The 24,306-nt window shown below is 39.9% G+C and overlaps 1 protein-coding gene across 2 annotated transcripts; it reads right to left on the bottom strand.

The window, feature by feature from the left end:
- Positions 1–2,930: 2,930 nt before the first annotated feature.
- On the bottom strand, positions 2,931–23,295 carry LOC101905257 (hepatitis A virus cellular receptor 1). 2 transcript variants are annotated; one of them, XM_024995275.2, is made up of 7 exons: positions 22,970–23,295; positions 18,412–19,668; positions 17,281–17,376; positions 13,897–13,952; positions 10,717–10,831; positions 9,826–9,862; positions 2,931–4,255 (listed from the first exon to the last, which is right to left on the bottom strand). In XM_024995275.2, the coding sequence occupies exons 1-7, from the start codon at positions 23,214–23,216 to the stop codon at positions 4,159–4,161; spliced, it is 1,905 nt and encodes a 634-aa protein (XP_024851043.1). In that variant the 5' UTR covers positions 23,217–23,295; the 3' UTR covers positions 2,931–4,158. The 2 variants fall into 2 exon arrangements, with proteins under 2 accessions (XP_024851043.1, XP_024851044.1); XM_024995276.2 differs by lacking the exon at positions 22,970–23,295 and having other exon boundaries at positions 18,412–21,430.
- Between the last annotated feature and the right edge of the window lie 1,011 nt (positions 23,296–24,306).

Genomic DNA, 24,306 nt, shown 5'->3' on the forward strand with positions numbered 1-24,306 from the left:
TACTGGAGTGGGGTGCCATTGCCTTCTCCGAAATCCAGCTAAAGCTACACCAATTCTCCACATCCCCATGCCCTCCAGGCATCCTCTATCACAGCAGTTTTTAACCAAGGGTGATATTTCCTCTAAGGGAGACATCGGTAATGTCTACAGACTTTTGCAGTTGTCACTACCTAGGGCTGGGTGTGTGGTAGGGGGGAAACAAGTGCCCTGTAGCAAACAGAGGCCATGTATGCTGATAAATAATCCTATGATGCATAGTACAGTCCCCTCCTGCAATGCATTATCTGGACCCAAATGCCATGTTTGAGAAGTTCAGCTCTATCAGTGTATTATGTTTTTTGCTTCTCATCATCAGCACCAGAACTGATGGTGTCGGGGTTTCTGTCCTACTGAATAGAGTTCCTCAGGAACTGGAGTTCACGGTTGTTCTCCACTTCACCTCAGCACCTAGAGGAGTGCCAGGCACCTTGACTCTCAAATCTGGTCCCATTTATCCTTGTCCTGAGAGCCCACAGCAAGTTGAGGATGACTGACCTCAAGTAAATGATGAGGATAAGAAAATATGTCACTTTAGAAAATGAAAACAAAAATGTGTTCAATTAATGAGTGTGCATACAAATGAAACTCATGATTTGGAGTTCATCATGCTTTCATGTACTCACAAAATTATCTTTATAGCCATCAGTGAAAGATTGGTTCCTCTACTTTTAAAAATGTGCAAAATTTCTAAGTCCAAATATATGGTTTTAATTATGTTGTTGTTGTTGCTTACTCACTAAGTTGTGTCTGACTCTTTTGTGACCCCAGGAACTGTAACCCACTAGGCTCCTGTCCATGGAACTTCTCAGGCAAGAATACTAAAGAGGGTTCACCATTTCCTTCTCCAGAGGATCTTCCCAACTCAGGGACTGAACACACATTTCTTCCATTGGCAGATGGATTCTTTTACTACTGAGCCACCAGGATAGCCCTGGTTTTAATTATACCAGGATCCTAATGTCATAAGCAGATTGTAGAAATGTAATCTCAATGATCTCAAAAGACAAAAACGAAGGTCAATACATTCTATATTATTGGCATATCCACAGAAAATAATTTAATATTAACTAAATACCTTGCCTTCCTTCCTTCTAACCCATTCTTCCTCTTGCGTGTGTGTGCTCAGTCAGTGAGTTGTGTTCAACTCTTTGTAACCCCATGGACTGTAACCCACCAGGCTCCTCTGTCCATGGGATTTCCCAGGCAAGAATACTGGAGCAGGTTGCCATTTCCTACTACAGGGAATCTTCACAACCCAGGGATGGAACCTGTGTCTCTTGAGTCTCATGCATTGGCAGGCAGATTCTTTACCACTAACACCACCTGAAAAGCCCATTCTTCCCCTCAGTTATCAAAAACATTTTTCTACATTATGATAGCCAAATTACCCATTATCAACTTTTCTAAAACAGATACATTTTTTCAGAAAAATAATAAGGGACCATATAGCAAGAGACCTCTGAATGCAATACCACAGAAATTATATCCTGACCCCTGATGATAGATCTCCTATCACTGCAAACTACACACACACAGACACAATCTGAATTTCTGTAGTGTTTTTCTTTTTTCTTTTTTTTTACTTCTATTTTTCTCCCAAATAATGTCACTGGAATTACTACTACACCAATGTATGTGTGGAAATATTTCTAATAGGTGTAAAAAAATTCAGGACAACATTGTAAATCAACTATACTTCATTTAAAAATATATTAAAAAATTAGGCATAAAGAATGACCTACTCTAATGTCCACGGGGTCACGAAGAGTCAGACACAACTGAGTGACCTCACTTTCACTCTTCACTTTCATGCATTGGAGAAGGAAATGGCAACCCACTCCAGTGTTCTTGCTTGGAGAATCCCAGGGATGGGGGAGCCTGGTGGGCTGCCATCTATGGGGTCGCACAAAGTCGGACACAACTGAAGCAACTTAGCAGCAGCAGCAGAACTCTAATGTCATCCAACGTTCCTGGTAAGACTTAGAATTAGAGCTCAGGGACAGTCTCTAATTCTGTGTACCACTTGCTTTCTACTAAGCTGCATGTCTTGTTTCACAGAATGCTACTGGGTATGCCAGTAGTCATTGTGCTCAGGGGTTTCCAACATTTTGAAAATGCTCAATTAAGCAAAGTTAAGCAGGTTCCCAGAACCTGTAATGTTCCATCACAAAACTTCCAGAAGGAAAGGGAAAATAGAGCATAAATCATAAATTCAAAGGCCCACAAGACACAAAGCAGGTAACAAACATGAGGTTGAAGGCAAGGCAAGGGCTGAGGGATGTGGTGCCATCTAGTGGAGCCCTGACTGCATAGGGATGCCGCCCAACATTGTCAGGGCTTTCCTGACAACTTTCAAATCTGGGCTTCAATTTGAAATCTGCATGTTTATACATGTTGTCTTGGATTTAAAAAAAAAAAAATACATTGTAGTTGGAACATAATTTTTTTAAGTCAGATTAATCTGGCCCCATCGGTGAAAACTAGTAAACACTGTTTAGCAATCTTCTTTGACCATATAACCTTTATTCAGAGGTCCTATTTTAATTGCCAAGAATTTAACAAAAGTGTCAAAAAACATTGCCTTCAAAAACAAGCATCCAGCCCTCATGGACCACTTTGGTGTGAGTAGCTCTGAATGTCCCCCAAATTACTCAAGCATGAGTTATTTCAGGGTTTACTCAAAGTGAAATTAATCTCCAGTCTTTTAACTGTTCATGTAGAAATGCTTCTAAATGATTAAAATTATCCTTACATTTAGCCTTTGTCTAGTTCTTCTGGGAAAACCAAAATGTAATTGAGTTGTGAAAAAGAAATATAACATAGGTATTAATTCAATATGAAAAAGACCTTTTATTCTTCCAAAACAATTCTAAAAATCAAAGTTGTTTGAGGACAATTTAGCATTTTGTAGAAACTGGTAACACTATCAAACAATACTATTATATTTGCAAACTCTGTTTTCTAAAACAGAAAGCCTCTTTTGCTACTCCCTCCTTCTCTTTTTTCCTTCTATTTATTTCTGCCCTGACTCATTCTAAAAATCAGAGCCTGCCAGTTGTCAATATAAGTACCTAGAACTGTGGCACTGAGGTAGCAAAAATATCAAATTATACGGCTATTGATTTTCTTCTGGTGCCTTCATAGTCTACTCAATACCATTGCTTCTTCTAACTGCTAAAATACCATCCTCCTCGCAAAGAAAGCATTTAATGCCTTGTATTTCTAGAACTCTGAGAAACCAAATTTGTCTATAATGGAAAAATCACACTCACCTCCATTTTTCTATTGGATAAATAGAAACCTGTACACACCATGATTTGAAACCTTGAGGACGCTATGCAATATCACATTTGGAGTCACTTTATTTAAAAAAAAAAGGGGGGGGGGGGACAATCATGAAATGCTTCCATGTTAAGTCCTCTAAGTCCCAGACTAGATGTCCTAATTCTAATTTGTTTTCAGGTATTCTTGACAGCCTTGGTAACTGAGGTAGAAGTGTTTTTTTCTATCTTGCCAATGAGAATTCTTGATGGAAAACAGGATTCATGAGGTCTAAAGAGAATGTACAATTCTAAGAAGTATGTTTCATGTTTTGAAGAGACCTCTGCAATGTTCTGGCAATGGCACCCCACTCCAGTACTCTTGCCTGGAAAATCCCATGGATGGAGGAGCCTGGTGGGCTGCAGTCCATGGGGTAGCTAAGACTTGGACACGACTGAGCGACTTCACTTTCATTTTTCACTTTCATGCTTTGAGAAGGAAATGGCAACCCACTCCAGTGTTCTTGCCTGGTGAATCCGAGGGACGGGGGAGCCTGGTGGGCTGTCGTCTATGGGGTCGCACAGAGTCGGACACAATTGAAGTGACTTAGCAGCAGCAGCAGCAGCTGCAATGATCAGAAAGTTTGAGCCAATTTAGTATAAAAAATTAGGACTCTGTGACAGAGGTTGACTTTACACAATTGAGCTAGCATCACTCTACCCAGTGGCAATGAATCATAGGAATGCCATGGGAAACTGACTGAAAAATTGTGCAGCTGATTGAAAGCACTCTGACATGGTATCTGGTCACTGTCTTCTACAGTCAAGGGCATAATACTTTAGAATCTGGATCCAGGACTTAGTCTTCAGTAATGTAGACATTGTCTTCTTCTTGGATAGGCTTCGGAGCTGCATTTTTCAAAGCTCCAATGTGAGACTCTTTCAATGGAATCACACTGTAGAATAACAAGAGTAAGAGAAAAGGAGATCACTTCTCAAGTATGAGCAGCATATTTGTTTATGTTCATTCAAGCCTGGGTATTTCCATTTCTCAGAGCCCCATTCAAACATCCTATGAAATGAATAGAAGCTTCTAGAATTGTGAATATGAAGTTACAGGAAATTATTTTTACTAAGGAGGTAAAAAGTCACACCTTTTAGTTTCAAAAAACTCACACTGGTCTCTTTCAAGACACTCATGCAAAGGAACACAAAAATTTATAATCTAAGAAGACAAATACCACACACCAAATTGAAGTACTAAACTAGGAGGCACAATCTCAAAGATGGCCAGGAAATGGTTTGGCTGGTGTTTTTTAGCTGAGCACTGTGACCCTTTCAGTTTTTATTACAATCCCAAAGAAAGGCAATGCCAAAGAATGCTCAAACTACCACACAATTGCACTCATCTCACACGCTAGTAAAGTAATACTCAAAATTCTCCAAGTCAGGCTTCAGCAATATGTGAACCGTGAACTTTCTGATGTTCAAGCTGGTTTTAGAAAAGGCAGAGGAGCCAGAGATCAAATTGCCAACATCCGCTGGATCATGGAAAAAGCAAGAGAGTTCCAGAAAAACATCGATTTCTGCTTTATTGACTATGCCAAAGCCTTTGACTGTGTGGATCACAATAAATTGGGGAAAATTCTGAAAGAGATGGGAATACCAGACCACCTGACCTGCCTCTTGAGAAATTTGTATGCAGGTCAAGAAGCAACAGTTAGAACTGGACATGGAACAACAGGCTGGTTCAAAATAGGAAAAAGAGTCTGTCAAGGCTGTATATTGTCACCCTGCTTATTTAACTTATATGCAGAGTGCATCATGAGAAACGCTGGACTGGAAGAAACACAAGTTGGAATCAAGATTGCCGGGAGAAATATCAATAACCTCAGATATGCAGATGATACCACCCTTATGGCAGAAAGTGAAGAGGAACTAAAAGGCCTCTTGATGAAAGTGGAGAGTGAAAAAGTTGGCTTAAAGCTCAACATTCAGAAAACGAAGATCATGGCATCTGGTTCCATCACTTCATGGGAAATAGATGGGGAAAAAGTGGAAACAGTGTCAGATTTTATTTTTTGGGCTTCAAAGTCACTGCAGAAGGTGATTGCAGCCATGAAATTAAAAGACGCTTACTCCTTGGAAGGAAAGTTATGACCAACCTAGACAGCATATTCAAAAGCAGAGACATTACTTTGCCAACAAAGGTCCATCTAGTCAAGGCTATGGTTTTTCCAGTGGTCATGTATGGATGTGAATGTTGGACTGTGAAGAAAACTGAGCACCGAAGAATTGATGCTTTTGAACTGTGGTGTAGGAGAAGACTCTTAAGAGTCCCTTGGACTGCAAGGAGATCCAACCAGTTCATCCTAAAGGAGATCAGTCCTGGGTGTTCTTTGGAAGGAATGATGCTAAAGCTGAAACTCCAGTACTTTGGCCACCTCATGTGAAGAGTTGACTCATTGGAAAAGACTGATGCTGGGAGGGATTGGGGGCAGGAGGAGAAGGGGATGACAGAGGATGACATGGCTGGATGGCATCACCAACTCAATGGACATGAATTTGGGTGAACTCTGGGGGTTGGTGATGGACAGGGAGGCCTGGAGTGCTGCAATTCATGGAGTCGCAAAGAGTCAGACAAGACTGACTGACTGAACTGAACTGATCCTATATTTAAGATAAATATATATAAGTATACAAAAAAAAAATGGCTGTCTGAGGAGACCTTACAAATAGCTGTGAAGAGACGGGAAGCGAAAAGCAAAGGAGAAAAGGAAAGATATACCCAGTTGAATGCAGAGTTCCAAAGAATAGCAAGGAGAAATAAGAACGCTTCCCTCAGTGATCAATGCAAAGAAATAGGGGAAAACAATAGAATGAGAAATACTAGAGATCTCTTCAAGAAAATCAGAGATACCAAGGGAACACTTCAGGCAAAGATGGGCTCCATAAAGGACAGAAATGGTAGGGACCTAACAGAAGCAAAAGATATTAAGAAGAGGTGGCAAGAATACACAGAAGAACTGTACAAAAAAGATCTTCATGACCCAGATAATCACAATGGTGTGATCACTCACCTAGAGCCAGACATCCTGGAAAGTGAAGTCAAGTGGGCCTTAGAAAGCATCACTACGAACAAAGCTAGTGGAGGTGATGGAATTCCAGTTGAGCTATTTCAAATCCTGAAAGATGACACTGTGAAAGTGCTGCACTCAATATGCCAGCAAATATGGAAAACTCAGCAGTGGCCACAGGACTGGAAAAGGTCAGTTTTCATGCCAATCCTAAAGAAAGGCAATGCCAAAGAATGCTCAAACTACTGCACAATTGCACTCATTTCACACACTAGTAAAGTAATGCTTAAAATTCTCTAAGCCAGGCTTCAGCAACACATGAACCGTGGACTTCCAGATGTTCAAGCTGGTTTTAGAAAAGGCAAAGGAACATGAGATCATATGCCAACATCTGATGGATCATCGAAAAAGTGAGAGTTCCAGGAAAACATCTATTTCTGCTGTATTGACTGTGCCAAAGCCTTTGACTGTGTAGATCACAATAAACTGTGGGAAATTCTGAAAGAGATGGGTATACCAGACCACCTGACCTGCCTCTTGAGAAACCTGTATGCAGGTAAGGAGGCAACAGTAGAACTGGACATGAAACAACAGACTGGTTCCAAATAGGAAAAGGAGTACGTCAAGGCTGTATATTGTCACCCTGCTTATTTAACTTATATGCAGAGTACATCATGAGAAATGCTTGGCTGGAGGAAGCACAAGCTGGAATCAAGATTGTCAGGAGAAATATCAATAACCTCAGATATGCACATGACTTCACTGTTCTGGCAGAAAGTGAAGAAGAACCAAAGAGCCTCTTGATGAAAGTGAAAGAGGAGAGTGAAAAAGTTGGCTTAAAGCTCAACATTCAGAAAACTAAGATCATGGCATGTGGTTCCATCACTTCATGGCAAATAGATGGGTAAACAGTGGAAACAGTGTCAGACTTTATTTTTGGAACCTCCAAAATCACTGCAGATGGTGATTGCAGCCATGAAATTAAAAGACACTTACTCCTTGGAAGGAAAGTTATGACCAACCTAGATAGCATATTCAAAAGCAGAGACTTCACTTTGTCAAGAAAGGTCCGTCTAGTCAAGGCTATGGTTTTTCCAGTAGTCATGTATGGATGCTAGAGTTGGACTGTGAAGAAAGCTGAGCTCTGAAGAATTGATGCTTTTGAACTGTGGTGCTGGAGAAGACTCTTGAGAGTCCCTTGGACTGCAAGGAGATCCAACCAGTCCATTCTGAAGGAGATCAGTCCTGGGTGTTCATTGGAAGGACTGACACTGAAGCTAAAACTCCAATACTTTGGCCACCTCATGTGAAGAGCTGACTCATTGGAAAAGACCCTGATGTTGAGAAAGATTGAGGGCAGGAGGAGAAGGGGACAACAGAGGATGTTATGGTTGGATGGCATCATCGACTCAATGGACATGGGTTTGGGTGGACTCCGGGAGTTGGTGATGGACAGGGAGGCCTTCCGTGCTGTGGTTCATGGGTTGCAAATAGCCAGACAGGACTGAGCGACTGAACTGAACTCATAAAAAATATCAGAGCATATCAGAGGCAGTAAAATAGTATTGCTTCACCTAAGCATGCTCTAGATCACAGAGTCAAAATTCACACCCTGCCTTAACAGTCAAAATTAGAAAGCAATGGGTTAGATGAGTTTTATAACATGAATGCTCACAAATCAAGTTTACATAAAGGTCATTTGTGGAGTTTTGATATCAATGCTTTTTTAGAAGTTGTCTGTAGGCACTTTTTTTATTACCTAAGCCTGCCCAGAAATGATATGAAATGCATTGAATCTTCACTCAGCTCTGATCTTTAAACAGATTAGTCATACATGTGTGGAAACAGGTTAGTTGTCAGCAGCTCAAAATGAGTCAATGTGATATAGCTGCCCCCAAAATAACATCATGAGAAAATACACCTTTTTGTTTTTGTTTTGTTTGCTTTTCTATATTATACAACATCTTCTACAATAAATATTTTCTTTCTAATTAGGTGATTGAAAACTGAAACTTTAAAGAAGTAAACATTGAAAGAACAAAAGTAAACTAAAAGGATGTTATCATTCATGCTTTTCTGTCTGTAGGGAGCACTTATTTTTTTTTCCACTCTTGGAAGCTGACAGTCAAAAACTCCTAAAGGCCTGGTTTTTGGACTCTAAGAGACCTGCTGTGTGGTGTGATGATGGATGGCACTTAACATCTCTAAACCTGTTTTATGATTAGTAAACTGAGAATACTACTACTGCCTGTCTCACAGGTTTACTGCTGTGAAGGGCATGTCTGCAATAATAAAATCCAGCATCTATGGAACACTTGCAACATGCTGGAGATTATTCAAGGCGTATTTGGTGCACTGGCTCATGTGATTAACGCAGATGTAGGAAAGACTGGGTACAAACATCCAATGAAAGAGAACTAAGAACAATGGATGGCAGTTAAAGAGGGACGAATTCGGAACAAAGAAAGACTTGGCTTAAAACCCAAGCTGGACCAGATGAAGCAGTTTATTTTGTTGGAAGTAGGTAGTGGTTTCCTACCTTTACAGAGGCTTGAAAAAATGTCTGCAGGGATGCATACAAAGAAGATTTAATTTTTTATTGGGTGAAGGGGTAAATTTGCAAAAACTGTAAATTGAAATGCCTGTGACGCCAGACAACTAATGTAAATGAACAAAGCAGGCTGGGTATGGAATAATAGGGGATGGTCGGAACCGTGGGGAGCTGGAGGCATGTCCCTATCCCCTGCCTTTGCGGGTCTTCAGCCTGGAGGTGTCTTCCTGCAGATTTTTGCAGAGCTGCCTTCTGCTTCTTTGGGGCTCACTCACATAGCCTACTGCCCTGTTCCAGTATTCCCCATGGTATTTCTCTGGAAGTTCTAGAAGGCCCTGTTTATTCATTTATATGTTTTCTGTCTGTTCTGCTCATCTTTTCGGAATATAATAGAAATTCAATAGACATGCAACAAACAAAGCACTGAATGAAATCAAATAAACTAAACAACCCATTCAAATGACCCCTGAAACAATATCTGCAATTTAGTTCTCTTGCTTTAAGACATAAGGTTTGAGGTGTTGTTTCTGTAGCAGTTATGACACAATTCCAGAGAAATATAGAGATGCTTGGAGAAGGAAATGGCAACCCACTCCGGTATTCTTGCCTGGAGAAAACCAGGGAAGGAGGAGCCTGGTGGGCTGCCTTCTATGGGGTCGCACAGAGTCGGACACGACTGAAGCAACTTAGCAGCAGCAGCAGCAGCATAAAGATGCTAAAATCATCACTGGAAGGTTGAACAGCAATGGAGGTGCCGTATATACTAGATTTTGCAGGATCCAGAGTATAAAATGGAGAACTCGGAAGGAAAAGAGGAGAGGGACAGAGAAATTTTCCTTATGTTTACTAGAGTAAGAACATCAAAAGGCATTATTAACACAAACCATTTCAAACATACCGTAGTAGCTCCGCCTTGCTACCCTGGCAAAAATATCCTAAATTGAGGAAAAAATGAAGAGAAAATAAAACATATAAGCCAAAGAGTTTTTGAGATTTTTTTCCAAAGTATATTATTACGATTATTACTTTAATATGTGCAAAATCAGTACAGCTCTCAGAGTCTAAAAAAAATCAATTTAGAAGAAAGAATATTTTTTAAAAAGGAGAAAAAAATCAATCTGGACCCTAACCTGATAACTCCAGGTAACTTCTCTTGAATCTCTAGGAGCCAAGTAAGCCCCTTTGTATAGAATATCTTCTGATTCATAGGTTTAGTGTATTGACCTACATGCCCTAGCTTACTTTAATACCATTATATTTCACTGAAAAAAACCCTGAATATTGCACTTCTCCCATAGAAGACAGGTTTTACACACACATACACACACAATTGGTGGAAGGAGACCAGGAGGTGCTGGATAACTGTCATGTGAAACCCTTTGTTCTTCTCCTAGCTCTGAAATCATGTACCCTCCTAATGTCTCTTGTGCTTCTTCTATTAAGTGGGTGTTATAAAACCATCAACAGTTTTACTCCCGATAGGGATAAAATATTGTTATTGAGGGAATGGGAAAAGAACAAAATGGGAGGGAACAAATCTTGTATATTACAATGGCTTTTGACTTCCAAATCTCAGCTTTACACAACCAGTGCTTATTTCTCCATATTTAAATTCTGAAAATGTTTGTTTCTTCCATGTTTGTGGAACAATAAATTTGAGATAAATTTTAAAAAAAAGAAGAAGAAGGTAAGAACCAAGAAAGTTATATGAAACTGAAAACATGTGGCTCAAGAGTACTCCTGTGGGCTCAAGAATATTTCTGAATATTTCAGTCCTGAGGTGACTTACTTCTCCTAACCAAGAATACCACAAACATGACCAACAATGCCAAAATAGTAACCAAGATTCCAATGTAGACTCCCTTGTTGGTGCTCATCCATGTTTCCTTTGCCAGTACCGCAACCTACAGAAACATCAGCAGATCAAACACAAAACAGAAAAATAAAACAACCTTGTTAGAATTACAGGCAGAAAACATTTCAGAAAATAATACACCCAGTCACATTATTGTTTAGTGGCCCCTTGCTAGTTCTGGATCACGAAGGGTAAGACCAAATGATGTAAAGTTATAGCCTTATGATGAAATTCTAAGACAACTCAAAAATCAAAATGTATTTCGGAGTGGTGGAAATGTTTACATCTTACTTGCAGTGATATTTAGAGAAGGGTACAGACTTGTTAAAACTCAAACTGTATGCTTCAAATGACTGTGCTTTATTAATTTATATATTTTATTTAAAAAATCTCTTTTCATAAATAATCCTCTTATGATACTAATAAAAAACAATTCTGATTCCTATATAAGTTGCCATGGTGGTGCTATTTGAATGTGTTCAGTTACTGCAACTGGCCATTTATTTAAACACTTTTTTGAACTAGAATTCAAGATTCTATGTCTTTATAAATGGGCATGAAAGTAGCTGCTCAGACTCATGGCTCTGCTTAACAATTAAAATGCTGTGCAATTGGGAAAAAAATTCCTAGCGTGACAGATCATCACTTCCTAGAGTAAACACCAAATATACCAGGTCATCATGCTTGCCTCCTTTACATTGCTTAATTCTAATTCTAAAAATGTCCCACCACCTAGGTATTTTAACAGAAAGGAAGTGGAAAATCAGAGAAAAAGATTAAGTCTCAAGTCTCCTCCTGCATAAGAGTTTAATCTCTGGAGTCAGAATCCCAGATTAACTTTTATTTAGTTGCTCTGTGACCCTAGCAAGTTATTTAGCCTCTCCAAACCTCTTTTTCTGTCAAATGCAGATTAAATAGGGTTCCTGGGAAAGGTACTTCAGGTACCCCCTGATAAATACTATGAGGAATACAGAGGAGGGTGACCTAGCCTCTGAGGTGTCCTTGCCTAAATGGAAAACAGCCGGTGCCTTGGGAGGGAAAAGCTGTTATCACCTTACTTGTGGGAGGGAAAGCAGTTAGATGGAACACAGGGTTACAGGAAGCAGTCTTTGCTTGTTTTTTAAAAAATATTATGTTACATAAAAACTGGAAGTTCATATTAGAATGTGCAGCTCAGGATAAAGAAAGGAAAACAAAAATCAACCATAATTTCAACATCCAGAAATAGTTACTATTACAATTTTTCATTACATACTCTTTTAGAATTTTATCTTTCTAGTAGTTTTCTTAACAGACACAGTTACCGTATCCAATGTATACTACAGTATATACATCATTTTATTTTTTATCTATAACCTATATATAATAATTTTTTTTTTTCATTTTTGGCAATGCTACATGGCTTGTGGGATCTTAGTTCCCTAATCAGCCATCGAACCTCTACTTACTTCATTGGAGGCATGAAGTCTTAACCACTGGACTGTCAGGGAAGTCCCAATGCTACCTGAAAAGTTAGTTTTTTCATTTAACAATTGACACTGTCTTCTCATGGCAGTAAGTACACTGCTGTGACAACATTTTTAGTGGCAATAAATGGGCATGCTTAATTGATAAGTTATTAATCTCTTATTATTGAACTTTTAGGTTGTTTATAACATTTTCATGATTATAAACAGCAGCAATGTATATCTTGTTTTATACATCTTTATGTATATGTTCATTCTCTTCTTAAGATGCATCTCAAGAAGTTGACCTACTGGGTGGAAATATATGCTGCTTGGTTTCAAGATACTTGAGAGACACTTGATATCTTCACGGTCAAGACACAAAAAGCCCACAATTATGCTACCACCTATTGTGAACTTGCTTCTATATTGCTTACATTATATAGAAGAGATTAATTGCTACTGAATATACCTGTCCTGCAGGTAACTGAGGTCAAAAACAATCTTCTCATTCAGAGTGTTTGTTTCTTTTTTTTTAAACTATCACAAGTCTGACTGACATGACATTTACATGGTGGCAGTTCTGCTATTTAACAAGAACAACAAAATCAGCCCATATCCATCAGATCAATCAGTACCCATATCATCAGAGTGATTAAAATCTTTCATATCATTCCTACGTGGTAGTGTTCTCATTGTCACTAAGTTATGCAACAGAAGTCCATTTGGCGTCACATTAACCCCACTTTGCTTAAACTTGAATTTCTCTTATAATGTCCATGCTGCAATTTCTCACCACTTGCAATCAAGATTACTCTCATACCTGAATCTGTTCATGTTTTTTGCTTCTAAGAGTTATTTGCACATAGGGAAAGGAAAGTTGTTTCACCAAAAGGAGCCAAAAGTGAAAAATCTCACTGATAAATTCTTCTAACTTACACACAAAGATGAGGCTTTGATGAACATCATGAGACTATAGTCCCTTGGATTTTTCCCAAGCTAATTGTGGGGAAAATGCAAGAACAAATTACAGAATCAAAGAGTTTGAAGACCTTAGGACCTTAATGTGTCATCATATGGGGAGGATTATATATAGAAAGACTCAGAAGTGGCCTCAAAATTTCTCTATAGGAGGAAAATTGGATTGGAAAAGGATATTAGGGGGCCTATGTTTAAGGAATCACACTTTCATTGACATAATATTTTTAGTGGGGATGGCCCCCATTCCACTACATCAATTCAAGTCATGTTATTTCTCTAACAATGACCTAAGTCTTTCTTGATATGTAATGTTAAGTCACTATGCCTGAATTAATTCACTCTCTTTTTCTTATTTTCTGGTCAGGAGAAATTCTGTCCTGGGTGTATATGTGTGTCTAAAGTAAAATATGACTTCCCTGGTGGCTCAGACAGTAAAGCGTCTGTCTACAATACAAAAGTAAAATATAACTTTTCAGCTATTTCTAACAAGGTAGTGTATTTATATAGACTTTTAAAATTAATTAAACTATCCCTATTTAAGAGTCAAAGTGTTTCTTCCTTTATTTTTTTATATTAGAAAGTATCAATCTGTGGACTAGTCTGACAATAATAATCTCTAAATGTAACTTGATTCCAGAAGAGACATATAAGTGAATCAGGCTAATAAAATAGGAAGGAATATGCTTACAGTTTGATTGTTATGCCAATGAGGATCTGGAGACTGGGTCACAGTGCCATTTCCATCTGCTCAACAAGAAAGAAAATTAACGAGAATTACAAAAAGATATTGAACTTTCCTGTGAACACCAAATATATTCACACTGCCTTCTGGTAATGAAGGGAAAGTTGAATAATCATAGGGCCTAATGCTGTAGGTCCCAAGAATAATACCAAGTTACTGCTGCTGCTGCTAAGTCGCTTCAGTCGTGTCCAACTCTGTGCGACCTCATAGACGGCAGCCCGCCAGGCTCCCCCATCCCTGGGATTCTCTAGGCAAGAACACTGGAGTGGGTTGCCATTTCCTTCTCCAATGCATGAAAGTGAAAAGTGAAAGTGAAGTTGCTGTCGTGTCTGACTCTTCGCAACCCTATGGACTGCAGCCTACCAGGCTCCTCCGTCCTAATATTTATTAATTTAAGTAGTAAGGTTGTGCTTTTTAACCATTTTGTCATTTTGAAAATGAACGCTTTTTTTTTCTCCCTATTGGGAAAAAAAAAATGCATGCTCACAGAAAATTTACTGACAACTTTAGACAAGTCAGAGTGGCCCATTGTCAGACTAGGTTAAAAATTACCACTTACAGATAAATAATCAGTATTTTCATGGCAGCTCAGAAACTTCCAGTGAATGCTCAGAGGTCATTACACATCCAAAGAGCAGAACCACTCTGCTCAAAATGAACATTTCATTGGTTTTACATTCAAAATGTGAGTTAAATGCACTAAGATACCTCAAAACAGGTGGCATTCAACTCCTACATTATATGCCAGTGTGCCCAGACACTGATCCAAACGTGCTTTAGAAAATATGTTACATCACTCCCAAGGCCAGTATACCTTATACTACCTAAACTCCCAATATAAAAGGATACATTGCCTTAAAGTTTTCAATGTCCAACTTTTAACAGTGTTTTGAAATATGTCTTTTCTCCCACAGAACATATACTGTTGGCCCTTCTAAGCAACTATAGGTCAAATACAGGATTCTCTCTTTACTGAGTATCTATTACACATAAGCACTTTACATCCTTATACCCATTTTCTTAATCCGAAATTTTAGATGAGGTGCTGAAATGGTTGAAGTTTCCAACTCTACTAAAGGACAAGAGCCTCAGCTCATAACCACTGTACACACTATGTTTCCATTCAATGAAAATACTGCAGGTCTCAGAGATTCCCATACTACTGACAAAGCTAGAAAACCATCATTTTCTAATGACAGTGAAAATGAACTAACCATATCCCCCTAAATTTTAACAGTTTACATAACTGTATCTACAATTTAAAAATTCCAACACTACGTCTTCAAGAGATAAAGACAGTGTCTACAGTCTAGTCTCTGTGTATGACTTATGTTATAACCTTAAATGCTTAAGCTATAGAATGAGTGATGTTTTTAAAAAAATAAAAAGGACTTCAGTCAGATGAAACTTGACTTCAGTGCTGACATGTCACTTACCAATGTGACCTCGATCAATGTCCTTTACATACACATTACATACATATGCATGTAAATGTATGTATTTATATTTCTAGCTGGGGTAACCTTGAACTACAAGCTGTTGATAGCACCCGTCTCATAAAGTTATCACATTAGATGATGCAAGTAAGGTGCTTAACACCATATTAAACAAATATCAGGTATCACAATTATGTTGCTATGTAACAATAGGAGCAATGGGTAAGGAACACCATGCAATGGATTTTCCAAATATCCTATCCGTCATTCCTTACAAACATGTGGTGAGGAATGAAACAACTTGCCCATGGGCGTGCAGCTTGAAACTGCCATTGGCGGGCAGTTGAATTGGAAGCTGTTTGTCCAAAGTAGAACTAAATGTCCTCCTCAGTCTGGCAATGGCAAGAATTAAACCTGCCCTGAAAGAATTAAATGAGATAATGCACAATAATTTGCTGGCACATGCATCTGCAAAGGTAGGTGCAGACTCTATGAAAACCAAAATTCCTCCTGGACTAACATTCTTGGCTTTGTGAGGCTTTAACCCACTGAAGTGTGACTCGGGCACTGTGAGGATTTGGCTGAAGGGCCTCAGAGATGCTGCCAAGACGGCAGCAGTCACAGAAGTCGTGGGGACACAGCTGCTGCAATGTCTGTTCCATGCTACCAAGTCTACTTGACCAGGTTTTAGTGACATATTTTAGAGAATAATTTCCCATTTTCTACTTTGTTCTTCCTCTTAGCCTAAAAGTGTGGGGCGCAGTTGCCCCAACTGCTCTTACCTGTATTTTTATCTGCTTTCTGTTTCTGTGCCAAGAAACACTTCACACCAAGGATTCCACTTTCAAAACCAAATGTCACTATTAGCTAATTTCAAGTAAATTGGTCCCTCTCTGAGTCCTGCTGCATGTCCATTTTCAATTAAGAGCTTCCTTGAGTGATTGGCAAAGTAGGCTACCCTGGGGGTCTCCTATAGCAACTCCTGAGCATGATGAATCATTCGCACAAGTCTTACAAAATCTTACAAAATCTGACCTTGTTGGATGCTTCAAAGGCACATGGACAAATAAGCCAGTTCTGCATTACAAAGGGGTTCACATGTGGCACTCTCCAAATTTACCTACATGGTTATCAGAGCTAGCTAGGAAAGATGACAATTCAGTATCATCTTTCTCCATTACAGGAAAAACAGACTAATCTTACATCTCAAAAGAATATGGACTTTCCAAAACTAGGGAGAACTGGAGTCTTTGGGAGTGAAATAGCACAATCCTAGTGGGACCTGCCTCTTTGGCTCTGGTATCCATGTCCTCAACCCAACTCAAAGTGTCCATGTGAAATGAAAGCTCAACAAGGCAGCAGGGGAGCCTCCTGGCTCTGTGTAGTGTCTGGGGCTTAGAGGAAGCATAAACAGGCAACCAGTTTGGTCTGGACCAGTTTGGATTTAATTGTTTTAAGGCTCTGTCCAGGGAAGTATGCCTAGAAATAAGTTTAAAAACAAGGCTAATTCATTTTATTTAGAAAAATGTGGATATGTATGTGAATGATCCCAAATCATACAAGCTGCCTGTGTCACTCAAATGTACCTATTTCTGGACATTCTAAGTAACAGTCATAGTTGCCACTCTATCACTTACCTTGTAACTGTGTCCCCAGATCTTTATCTCATATAACACTTGTAAGAATAAGTAACATTTCCCCCATTTTCCAAAGGATAAAAACAGATTTAAAGAGGATAATAAGACATTTGTTCAAGTTGCATAGCTGAGTGGAATAGCCATTGTTGGCATTCAAGTTACACTTGTCTTATTTCAGAATATGTGCTCTGAACAATGTGCTAATATTTATCAAAATTTGAATGCTATCAGGTGTTCAGGAAAGAAACTGAAGTTACCTGTTGAACAAGAGTGCCATGGTGAGCTGGTTATGTTTCTTTCATACAGGGTAGTAGGCTGGCTTTCTGCTGTCTGAGTTGGAGAAGACAAAGAAGCTGTAGGAATGACAAGAACAGAAAAGTAGTGTTCAATTAGTGGAGGAAAATTTACACCCCCAGCAGAAAGAACAAACAAAACTAAATCAGAAATTACCCTTTGACTGTTTCTTAGAAATGTATTAATAGATGTCCTTGAGGTATTATCCTGCTATGTAAGCATTTCATTATCATGAATAAATCTGATCTAGATAATGATCTGAGAGCTTAAAAACAGAATTATTTCACTTTTTATACTTCTGTTGTTGTTCAGCTGCTAAGTCGTGTCCGACTCTTTGCAACCCCATGACTGCAGCATGCCATGCTTCCCTGTCCTTCTCTGTCTCCTGGAGTTTGCTCAAACTCATGTCCATTGAGTCAGCAATACTGTCTACTCATCTCATTCACTGCCACCCTCTTCTCCTTTTGCCTTCCATCTTTCCCAGCAGCAGGGTCTTTTCCAATGAGTCCGCTGTTTGCATAAGGTGGCCAAAGCTTTGGAGCTTCAGCTTTAGCATTAGTCCTGGGGTTGTCATAAGAATTAAGGGGCTTAATACTTATAAAGCAGTTAGCATGTTTCCTGACACAGGAAACAGAGTAAGCGTTAACTTCACCGAAATCGTATCCTCAAGTGTTGGGTTAGGCTTCAAAATGGATTAAATGATCTCTATTCAAAGCTCCTGTAAGACAGAGTCTCATTCACTTGGCCCTGTTCTGGCACCCTTATTTTTTCCTCATAATTCTATGTTAAACAGGGCCGAATGCATCATCCTTCTTAGATGTCTGCAAGCAGTGGTCTGGCTTTTTTTTTTTTTTGCTATTAATGATTCCTTTGAGAATCTAGTAAAAACCATAGGTCCCTCTCACTCTGAAAATGCTTTAAGATACAAAAGATGAATATAAGAGGGTACAAGTTGTTCACAGATTCTGTGAAGCCAGGTTTGGAAACCTGTTAAGAATCCCTACCCTAGATTGTACATCTGCCTTAACACCGTGCTCTGGATGGTGTGTATCCTTACTTTAAAAAATTCTGCACTTAGAAGTACTTTTGCTTACCTGGCTGGAGGTCCTCCGTGGGTGCTGGCATTGGAAGAGCAGAAGTAGAGGACCTCACTGTCACTGGAGCAGTGGTGACTGTCATGGTTGGAGTAGTGGTGTTGATTGTTGTTGGCACAGCAGTGGTGGTGGTTGTTGGAGCAGTGGTGACCATTGTGGTTGGAGTAGTGGTGGTGGTGGTTGTTGGAGTTGTGGTGGGTGTTGTTTTTCGGGTAGTAGCAGTGGTTCTTGAAATAGTGGTAGTCATTGTTGAAGTAGTAGTAATGGTTGTCTTTCTTGTAGTTTTGGTTGTTTTTCGAGTAGTGGAGGTGGTGGCAGTGGTTGTTGGAGTCATGGTGGTTGTTTTTGGGGTAGTAGTGGTGGTTGTTGGAATAGTGGTAGTCATTGCTGGAGTAGTGGCAATGGTTGTCCTTGTAGTGGTGGTTGTTCTTGGAGTAGTGGAGGTGGTGGTGGTGGTGGTTGTTGGAGTCGTGGTTGTTGTTGTTTTGAGGGTAGTAGTGGCGGTTGTTGGAGTAGAAGTAGTCGTTCTTGGGGTAGTAGTAATGCTTGTGTTTCTTCTAGTGGTGGTTGTTCTTGGAGTAGTGGAGGTGGTGGTGGTTGCTGGAGTCGTGGTGGTTGTTGGAGTCATGGTGGTTGTTGGAGTCATGTGGGTTATTGTTTTGGGAGTAGTAGTGGTGGTTGTTGGAGTAGTGGTAGTCGTTCTTGGAGTAGTAGTAATGGTTGTCTTTCTTGTAGTGGTGGTTGTTCTTGGAGTAGGACTGGTGGTGGTAGTGGTTCTTGGAGTAGTAGTAATTGTTGTCTTTCTTGTAGTGGTTCTTCTAGGAGTAGTGGTGGAAGGTGTCTTTCTTGTAGTGATTCTTCTTGGAGTAGTGGTAGTAGTTGTCTTTCTTGTAGTGGCGGTTGTTCTTGGAGTAGTGCTGGTGGTAGTAGTGGTTCTTGGTGTAGTAGTAATGGTTGTCTTTCTCGTAGTGGTGGTTGTTCTTGGAGTAGTGGTGGTGGTAGTGGTTCTTGGAGTAGTAGTAATTGTTGTCTTTCTAGTAGTGGTGGTTGTTCTTAGAGTGGTGGTGTTGGTGGTAGTGGTTCTTGGAGTAGTGGTGGTAGTTGTCTTTCTTGTAGTGCTTGTTCTTGGAGTAGTGGTGGTAGTTGTCCTTCTTGTAGTGGTGGTTGTTCTTGGAGTAGTGGTGGTGGTTGTTGGAGTAGTGGTGGTAGTTGTTGTTGTAGTAGCAGTGGTGGTGGTCGTTGTCGTTGTAGGTGGAGCTAGGAATCAACATGAAAGCAGGGATTCATCAAGCAGCAGGAAACAAGAGACTTGTGCTGGGCCTGTGCACCAACACAACCAAGCAGACGGTCCCCAGGCAGAACTCAGCACTTATCTCCCATGAACTCCAAGTTCTTGTCATGGTCAACTAGAATCTGTGACTGAGCAGGGAGTGAAGACATGGTCACAACAAGGCAACAGCGGCATTTAAAGGATGATATTTCGGGAGGTGTTGCTATTCAAAAATGACACATGGGATTTGTGTTGAAGCAGTTTGTAAAGACTAGTCATACATATCAGATTTACATATCTTCATAAGCATCTGTGAGGGAGGGGAAAGTGTCTAGAGCCTGAAGCTGTCTTTGTCCTCTCAGCAGTACATGACTAGAGCCCAAATAGTAGTTCCCAAGAACCAGATATTGACCAAATAAATAGCATTTGCTTCTGTCAGTTCTAAGGGCACCCTCCCAACATATCTGCATCCTAAATGTGGATTAATTCACATCATTAACATATGCTGGATAACACAGATGCCATATGCCACCAGGGAAGCCCTGAAAACAGTCATAGATAGTATATACATGAATGGATGGGGCTGTGTTCTAATAAACATTTATTCATTAAAAAAAAAAAAAAACTGTTGGTGAGCTTATTTTATAATCTGATCTGGTCCTATGGCTACAGTTTGCCGACCTGGGTCTAACAGTGTAGTTAAAGATTTTGAAAAACAGTGCAGTCTCAATCCCCTCCCTTCAGTTTGAAATGAAACCTAAGAAAAAGAGGAAGCAAGAAAAAAATCTGATCAAAGGAGTATAACAAAGAGGAAATTTAATCAGCTTATTTCACTAATGTGTCTTGCTCAGGAGTAAATTGGAGAAGGCAATGGCACCCCACTCCAGTACTCTTGCCTGGAAAATCCTATGGATTGAGGAGCCTGGTAGGCTGCAGTCCATGGGGTCGCTAGGAGTAGGACAGGACTGAGCGACTTCACTTTCCCTTTTCACTTTCATGCATTTGGAGAAGGAAATGGCAACCCACTCCAGTGTTCTTGCCTGGAGAATCCCAGGGACGGGGGAGCCTGGTGGGCTGCTGTCTATGGGGTCGCACAGAGTCTGACACGACTGAAGTGACTTAGCAGTAGCAGGAGTAAATATTTCCTAAGGAAGAAGCTAGGACACTAAGGCTAGGAAAAGCTGCCAAGAAAGAGCCCTAAGAGAGGTTGAAAGTAAGCTCATTCTCTGAAAAGTGCAAGAAAACTTAAGTAAAGTATTGGGTTGGAGGCAGAGAATCACTTTGGCTCAGTTATGAACCCGTTCCCCACTGGACAGAGCAGTGACTTTGCAAATATTCATCTATTAAAGAATTTATAAGCACTATAAATGCCCCCTATTAATTTCTTTCTTCCTCCAGACCAATCATATAATTTCACAACTCCAAAAATAATCTCTTATCCACACACAGCCTCCTACCACATGTGTATAGCACCAGCATCTTTTGGCTTTCTTAAATTGCCTCCTAGATGTTTTCCCAGAGTCAGCTATTTTCTGCATCACAATTGACCTGATTTTACTTGCCTTCATCAAATAAGCTAAGTATCTTTGATGAAGTTAGGAAAAGTTATGAAATTGAAATATCAAGTTCATTTAAACTAAAAAAGAGATCTAGCTTATAAAGGCTCTGATTGGGGTTCTGTTTTCATTAGAAACTTTAGTGGGAGAGTACTTACTATGAAAAAGCATTAGAAACCAAAAAATCCTTTAGAACCTGCTCCTTTCACCAAATGGTAAGAAAAATTAAAGTGTCTACATCAAAATAGAAAAACATAAACTTCCCAGAATTTTGGATTTCACAAAATTCTTAAAAGCCGAAAGTGAACAGTTACTGAGATTAAATCGTTCTCATATTGCAATAAGGCAATTTTAATTTTTAAACAAGCAATTTAGTGATATGATGTGAGTAAAGTGAAAGTCACTCAGTTGTGTGCAACTCTTTGTGACTCCATGGACTATAGAGTTCATGGAATTCTCCAGGCCATAATACTGGACTGGGTAGCCATTCCCTTCTCTAGGGGATCTTCCCAACTCAAGCATCAAAGCCAGGTCTCCCACATTGCAGGCTGATTCTTTACCAGCTGAGCCATGATATGGTGTGAATTGTGCTTCAAAAAATCCAAGGGTAGAGGGAGGGGATGAAACTATATAGACTCTTTCAATGTATATGCAACAAAACTGAGTTGACAGTTGTCTAAACCAAATGATACATCTATCTGACAGGACCTTCGGAGAAGGCAATGGCACCCCACTCCAGTACTCTTTCCTGGAAAATCCCATGGATGGAGGAGCCTGGTAGGCTGCAGTCCATGGGGTCACTGAGGGTTGGACACGACTGAGCGACTTCACTTTCACTTTTCACTTTCATGCATTGGAGAAGGAAATGGCAACCCGATCCATTGTTCTTGCCTGGAGAATCCCAAGGACCGTGGGGCCTGATGGGCTGCCGTCATGGGGTTGCACAGAGTCGGACACGACTGAAGTGACTTAGCAGTAGCAGCAGTACACGGGACCTTATATTACCTGTTTTATACGTGTGAAACTCTCTATGAGTTTAAAATGTTAAGAAAGAACATTTGAAAATTCTCCAAAGAAATGACCTCAGAGAAAAGGTCAGATTTTCAAGAAGAAGAAATTCAGCTCTATAAAAATACTCACTGTATCTCAGTGTGGAACAGTGAATGCTTTTTAATGAACCAACTAGTGTTCCTGAAGCACTGCTTCAGGAGACAGTTTGCTGACTCGGAAGATCCTCTAGCCTATGGTCTTGAATCAAGGTTAGTCTTAGCACTTCACTCTACACAAAAACATGGAGAAGGCAATGGCATCCCACTCCAGTACTCTTGCCTGGAAAATCCCATGGACAGAGGAACCTGGTGGGCTATAGTGTATGGGGTCGCTAAGAGTCAGACACGACTGAGTGACTTCACTTTCACTTTTCACTTTCATGCATTGGAGAAGGAAATGGCAATCACTCCAGTGTTCTTTGCTGGAGAATCCCAGGGACAGGGGAGCCTGGTGGGCTGCCGTCTATGGGGTCACACAGAGTCGGACACGACTGAAGTGACTTAGAGGAACAGCAGCAGCAGCTACACAAATACAAGATATTCAGTTGAAGAGTTATTAGAAAACAAGATCATGGGAAACTTTTCTTTCCCTACTAAAGGAAAAGAAATTTAATATCAAACAGAAAACTCTTATCTCTGGGAACCCACAGGAAGTGATCAAAGAAGTAGGAAGATAAGCTCACCTGGATTGATCCTCAACTCTAGGGTGGTTTTTATGTCATTGAACCACCCTCTCACCTCAATTCGGCAACAATACAAGCCACTGTCAGACACGGCAGCATTGTTTATGGTCAAAGACACATCCCTTCCACGAATATTGCCATTTAGCTGGTAACGTCCATCCCTCCGATAGGTGACTCTGTATCCATCAGTCCAGATGATGTTAGTTCTGCAATTCAACCAAGGACATGACCCTCGGCCCCAACACATGCTTGTGACTTCTCCATTATAGTAGCAGGGTAGAGTGACACTCTGACCCGCCACTCCAGTCACTCGATGGTAAGAGGTTACACCATCTGTAAATAAAGAGAAACCAGAGCATGAGGTCTCAAAATTTTAACTTTATTTTCATTTTGTTCTTTATATAGCTTATGCTGTTTGAAATTATCTAACTATATCTTGAGTTTGTAAATTTAATATATGCATTTTTCTGGTAAATATATTCTTTAGCAGTATTATTATTAACCAGATATATTTGAGGATGAAGCATCAGATAAATGTCTTTCTGTATTCAGGATTACTTCTAAATAGGACAGATTTATGAGAGAAAGTATCAGGATAAAGGGCAGAAATATGTTCAGTCTTTTGGTGAATATGATTCAAATTCCTCTCCAAAAGGTTTGAAACAAACGACACTCCAGTAGTACATCAGTGTGTGTGCATTTTATTCTGTGTTTGACAGGTATCTGCTTACTAAATGTTAATACATACAGGTGGCTTTTCCTCTCCCCTAGATTCAGTCACTGTCTCAGTTGAAATCTGATTTTAAAACTGTTGCATTTAAAATTTTGATTTTCAATTTTATCAAAATTTTTTAAATGGCTATGCAAAAAATTTCACCTCACAAATCTTCTCTAAGTTAAAGAAAAAACAGCTAATATCCTACTTTCAGCATCATTGGCTAGAAGGCAGAAGCCTAGTAAACTCTTTACAAATCAGTTTTCAGAAAAAAAGGTTTATAATACTCTCATGGAGAAGCCTGGTAGGCTGCAGTCCATGGGGTCGCTAAGAGTCGGGCACGACTGAGCAACTTCACTTTCCCTTTTCACTTTCATGCATTGGAGAAGGAAATGGCAACCCACTCCAGTGCTCTTGCCTGGAGAATCCCAGGGACGGGGGAGCCTGGTGGGCTGCCGTCTATGGGGTCGCACAGAGTTGGACACGACTGAAGTGACTTAGCAGCAGCAGCAGCAGCAGAAGGAACTGAGGCTTATAATGGGCTTTGTTGTTTTTGTTTAGTTGCTTAGTTGTGTTGGACTCTTTGCCACCCCATGGACTGTAGCCCGCCAGACTCCTCTGT

This window comes from Bos taurus, chromosome 7, assembly GCF_002263795.3.
Source record: "Bos taurus isolate L1 Dominette 01449 registration number 42190680 breed Hereford chromosome 7, ARS-UCD2.0, whole genome shotgun sequence".
Classification (NCBI taxonomy): Eukaryota; Metazoa; Chordata; class Mammalia; order Artiodactyla; family Bovidae; genus Bos; species Bos taurus.